This window comes from Lynx canadensis, chromosome D2, assembly GCF_007474595.2.
Source record: "Lynx canadensis isolate LIC74 chromosome D2, mLynCan4.pri.v2, whole genome shotgun sequence".
NCBI classification, from domain to species: Eukaryota; Metazoa; Chordata; class Mammalia; order Carnivora; family Felidae; genus Lynx; species Lynx canadensis.
The window spans coordinates 65,925,415-65,931,414 of record NC_044313.2 but is presented as its reverse complement, the minus strand read 5'-3'; the positions used below and the strand labels follow the sequence as shown (position 1 = coordinate 65,931,414).

General features: G+C 41.2%; 1 protein-coding gene across 1 annotated transcript in view; it reads right to left on the bottom strand.

Moving 5' to 3' along the window:
* Positions 1 to 3,789: 3,789 nt before the first annotated feature.
* Positions 3,790 to 6,000, bottom strand: part of CCDC6 (coiled-coil domain containing 6) — a 104,602-nt gene continuing 102,391 nt past the window's right edge. Inside the window, 3 exon segments of the mRNA XM_030334345.1 lie at positions 3,790 to 3,930; positions 3,933 to 4,076; positions 5,113 to 5,237. Coding sequence (XP_030190205.1) covers positions 3,880 to 3,930; positions 3,933 to 4,076; positions 5,113 to 5,237 — 320 coding nt within the window. The 3' untranslated portion in view covers positions 3,790 to 3,879.

Sequence of the window (6,000 nt, the reverse complement as noted above, 5' to 3'; positions counted from 1 at the left end):
TGTGCACGGAGATGCAGAGGCAAAGACAATGCTAGCACTTGGCTCTCCTCTCTTCCTTGTTGATGTCTTTCTATTTGACAGTCCGCTTTTGTTTTCCATGCTAAGTTCCAAATGAAGTCCAAAGGCTCAGGGTCAACCTGATCAAACACTCTTCCGGAGGAATGCATTCTCAAACTGTTGTGCCTGCAACTTTGTTTTTGCCAGGATGAAGTTCAGATCGAGATGTACGGTACAATCTCGATGACGGTGCAGACCAAGTCAAGAACTAAAGTTGAGCAGTAACTCGAGTTAAGGCATGAATGCACACACACACACATGTGCACACACACAGCACCCACGCGATCATGAATGCAGGATTCCTTCCACTGCCTAATGAGAGACAACCAGAGCCTGGCAGTTAACCGTAACTGCTGAGCATTCTGGAAGATGCTCCTCATTTTATGCTAACAGGTGTGTGTGTATGTTTTAAAAAATAGAAAAAGAAAACAAGGAAAAAAACAAAAACAAAAAAGAAACTAAAAACCCCTTAATCTCTTACAAGGCTCTGAGCATGGAACTCATGTAGCAGCGTCAATGGCTGGTTCTTTAATAAATTGGAAATAAAAGGTTGTTCACTATGTATTTCTTTGGTAGTTCTCACTACAAAGTTTTCAGTGTTGGTTACCTATAAGACAAGTACTAGACAGAAGATCAAGTTACACAGAAATGACTCTTCTGTACTGGTAAGATAAAATATTGCGCTCTCGAAGCACAGTTACTATGCTTTTTCTTGCCTTATTGAGCATCCTCTATAAGCAAGGCTTCGTGCAGGAAAAGTCATGTCTACCTAACAAAGGCGATACATACTCTATTTTCCTACAATTGAACAGTTAACAAAAATTCACATTATCAATTATCTCTGGTCAAATCAGTTAGAAGCCAATTACAAAGGGACCAGCAGCACTTGGTGTCAAAGCCACATTCTGGTCACACATTCATTCCATGGTTGTGGTATCTCAGGAGCTCAGAATTTAAAACTCCTTTCAATTAACAAAGGAGCAAGTTAAATTAAACCTTAAATACTTCCACCCTCTGCCAAATTTCTAGAATTCTGTCCAGAATGCCAGCATGCTTGATGAGAGAAAGCAGTTCAGAGCCCAGAGAGGTGTCAGGTATACAGAAGTTAATTTGGTTTTGTATAGAAAGGCATGGTAGTCTGGCAACAGAGTACTTATCCTATTAGCAGCACAGTGGAGCCAAGGGTCTCTGTCAGCAAGACAGGAAAAGGAAGTTACTGAAGCTACTGCTGTTCCCGCCTGCCTTCATGATGGCTACGGATTTTACAAAGGCCTTCGGGGCATCAGTCCAGGGTTACCTGGGTGAGTGAGCAACAGGAATGGCAGGAACCATATTTAGCCCAAAGAGAAGAGCCTGAAGTAAGGCAGCTTCCCATGGGTGAGGGACTCCTGCCTCTACGGGCTTGGGGTCTGAATTTTATGGGTCCCTCAGGCTAACAATCACTAAGAAATGGCCCTAGCATGTGTACCGCCCATGCGGGACAGGCTCTATGTGGGGTCAAAAACCCTTTAGAAGTACACAAAACAGCATAATTCAAAATAGTAGTGTTTGTTCTCTCAATTCTGAATGTCTGCAGGGAGAGGCAACAAGATTTATGTTGAAAGTGCTGTTTGAAGGAGCTGTGGTCTATATTGAAAGGAACTGACTAGTCCAGGGGCACCAGCACTACAGTTCTGCAAAGTCTGAATATCAAGAACCTGTTCTAAAAGGCATTTGTCAGGAACGGTCTGCTCACGCCAAGTGCTTTCCGTTCACCACATGGCAATGTCTGGACTAGTGTGCTTTCAGGAGGTAACTCAATGGACAGGAAGCAGAGGAAACTCGTTGCTTTATGGACATTCCGATGGGAGTGCAAGCTGCTATTCAACAGCATTGAATTCTATCATCTCACGCAAGACTCTTGTAAACACAGACCACGCTTTCCTAGGAGAAAAACCAAGAACTGTACCATGAAGGCAAACCTTGTTTGCCCCTTCTCAGAATTCCTCGGAATGGCAATGTACCGGGAGGGACAGCGGGCTGTTGGTGAGATCCCCGGGTTTGATATGACCTCGTCTGATCGAATTAAAAACCTAAAGCCTCAATAATTAAATGCCGAACTTCTTCCCCATATTTGAGAACTGCACTATGATTATGCATATTACATACACGTTATAAATAACATTTATATAGACCAACTGGGGAGTGGAAGTTCTCAGTTCAGGGGTGGAAGCAGGAAGAGGTGAAAAATCCTACTGTTGCTTTTACTCTCAAGTTCTTAAAATGCTAGTCAAACACTATTATCCAACAAGACTTGTTTCATTCTGTAATTCTTAATATGCATTCGAAGGCAAAAATGGAAGTTTCTATACTGTACACTATTAAATATCTACAATGTCACGGTTCCTTATTTTAGGAGTGTGTTCAATAAAGAGCTAGCTATTAGAGATGGTTGTCACAAAACAGGGACTCTTAAAAATTACTGATAAATTAATTTTCAGTTCTCTGATTATATCCAACAGATACACATTCTCATCATAAAATATACATTCTCTAGTAAGTTATTTTCATCCACAGCATATATAAATATGCAACACAAGTGGTAAAAATCACTTTACTACCAAAGTACAAAACAGTAACTGCTGAAAAGCAAAAATAAAGATGTTGCAAGTATTAAGAAAAGAGTGACTCACAGTGTTCCACTTCAAAGTGAAACCAAACAATTTATTTGTGCTGAATGAATGGAAATAATGTATTCAGAGTATACTTCTTTGTACACTGCACTTGCTTATACTGGGCGATGTAAGCGGTCATCAATGCTAATGTGCTACTTTCTTCTACAACTCTTTTCTGCCAAGCAATAAAGTATTCTGTGGCCATTATGCCAAGATATTCCTATAATGTTCATTTCAAATAGTATTTTCTAATATTTTGCACCTTTAAAATATTTGTTCAAACTCTATTTTAGGGGAACACAAAGAATGGAAAGGTAAATAGTTGTTTTTGTTACAATCACATTGCCCTCTGCAGCAGAAATCAAACAGCATGTTCTAACCAGGCATCAAAACCACTGGTTGGTAGGACAACATTTATCGACTCATGTTAGAGGGGCCCGGTCTGGGTAGATTAACACTAAAGATAAGGAAAGAATCACACCTTAATCTACAATAATTATCCATCCCACATGTGGAAAAGGTACAGCCACGTGATCCATCACTTCGGCCTGTTTTACAAGAGAACGGATGTTGACATATACTGAAAAAAACCTATAAAAAGTGTATCTGTAAAAAGCTCTATTAAAGACTTTATGGTCTTGGGCACTGATCCATCTAACTTCCCATTCTACACCGAAAGCTAGATTTTCAAAGGTCTGAATTGTAGTGCTGAATTACTGGGATGTTTGGTAAACACCATTATAATGGGGGTTGGGGGTGGGATAACAGCTCAGTAATTTTCTGCAAATTTATGAAAACAAATATAAAAAAGATATCCCTTTTTATTTTACAAACCTAAAAGCCAGGAAAATGAAGCTCTGGGGCCAAGCAAAAATTGCACGCTGCTTCTGAATTACCAAATATTGACTAGCAGATGCTCCAGCCAGGGAATGGACGTACATGTAGATTCAAGTAAAACACTGATGGAAAAAGTCGTCTGTTTAGTGTTGTAGACCCACAACACTGGCTGCGTTTCCGACAAACACTTACAACACAATTAATAGTGAAGCCTAGATAACCTCAGTGCAAATAAGTCAGATCCAAATATGCCAGGGAAGGAAGCCTTTGGCGTCGAGGAGACGGCTCCACTGTACGAGTCCCAACGTGAGATGCAGACCAAGCACATGCATTAAGGCTGGGAGGAGGGGTGCCCCGGATGTTGCGAAGGGGCGGGTTTGCGAGGGTGGCTGCCGAGGGGGCCGCGGGCTGCATGGGCGGCGGAGGTGGAGGTGGAGGGGGCTGCACTGGGGTCTGTGTGTTGGGAGACGGAGGAGGCGTAGGCCGTTTGAATTTGTCAGGACTGTTGCTTCTCCGTGGTGAAGGCCTCTGTAGACAGGACAGAACAACAGGAGGTCAATCTGGGTCCAGACAGCTCATTTCTAACACAGCCTGACAAGCAGGAGCTAGTGAAAAAGGGGAGCAACAAAGACCAGAAACTAGGGATTTCCTAGTCTATCCCTACTGGTTTCTGAACTACTGATGAAAACAAGGTGGAGTTTGCATCTACACTCACAAAAAAGCTATACATAATTACTATGAAACTTGCATTGACCAAACAATTGGACTTGGGCCCTTCCAGAGACAGCCCTAGAATTAAAAACAGCTGTCTCATTCTCCACTTAAATCTTTTCTGTCCATTGTATGTCCCCAAGTTCCTTCCATCACTCAAAGTAAGTTTTCAACCTCCTATGAGCTACAGCTCAACCAAATGTTTCTGCTTTTACATAAAGCCATCAAACCAATAAAAACAACTTCAGAAATACCTTACTGCTTTTCCAGAATAAAAGTCTTCTTTTAAAGATTCCCTTACTGGACATACCCTCACGTCTCTCCTATTCTCAAACCCATTAGCTACATTTCCAACTGCTCTATTAGTCAACTAAATAACCAGGTCTAAAGAAAAAACTCCCGAGTGAAGTCTGAACCAAATGCACTTAAGGTTCCTTCTAATCCCAGGAGAGAAAATTCTGAGTGAACTAGAAACAAGGCTAATTTCAGAAAGAATACTGGGGATCAGTGAATTGTGAAGATGCAGACATTGTGGCAACCAGCAATGATTCGTTATGGCAAAGAGCCAGCCAGAATCTAATCGAGGCGTTGGCCAGAGTTCAAATAACATTTCACAAAGGGCAATTTTTCACAGAAAGTGAAGCTGAAAATTTTTGTCTCCAGGAAGGATTTTACTTTCAACACCAGAACTTAGTAACAAACTGCTGGAAGTCTCTACAGTTTGAAGGTGAACTGATGGTGGGAGGGAGAAGAAAGGTAAATGTCTAAGGGCATCAGGCCTGGTCTCCTGAGGAGGTCCTGTTGCTACCAGCAGCAGGAGTAAAGTGTGGCTTCCTGCCCTATGGCTACTTACTGTGATGCCATGGGATGCTCCCATGTGCTGCACATGAAGACCCGGGGAATTGTAGTAAGACATTCCGGCTCTAGTCAGTGAAGTTGGTGGCGTGAAGCCAACTGTGTGACTTGCATATGATAGACCTGAAATATGACAATAACAAGTATTATTTCAAACTCAATTATCTGCTGTCTTCAACCATCTAGAAGACCTTAAAATGCAAAAGTTCTCCATCACCAATAAAATGAACACATATGAGAAGAGTGCTGGGCTCACCGAATGGCCTGCTGGGTCAAGGGGAAATGATAGTCAAGTCCTGGAACAGAACACAGTGCCCAGAGATAGGTCCATGCATAAAACGGTCAAATAATCTTCAACAAAGGGGCCAAGAATTCATAATGGGGAAAGCCTAGCTTCTTCACCAAATGGTACGGAGAAAATTGGATATCCACATGCAAAAGAACGAAACTAGACCTCTATCAAACACCATACACAAAATCAACTCAAAATGGACCAAAGATTCAAACATAAACCTGAAACTATAAAACCCTGAGAAGAAAACACAGAGGAAAAGCTTCATGACATTGGTCTTAGCAATGATTTCTCAGATGTGACACCAAAAGCACAGCCACAAAAGCAGAAAATAGACAAGTGGGACTATATCAAACTCAAAAGCTTCCAGAACGAAACAGTCAACAGAAAGGGAACATATGGAAAATGAGAAAATATTTACAAACCATGTATCAGATAAGGGATTAGTATTCAAAATATATAAAGAACTCCTACAGTTCAATATCAAATAAATAATCCAATTAAAAAATGGGCAAAGGATTTGAGTAGACATTTCTCCAAAGACATACAAATAGTCAAAGGCATATGAAAAGATGCTCAACATCATGCAACATA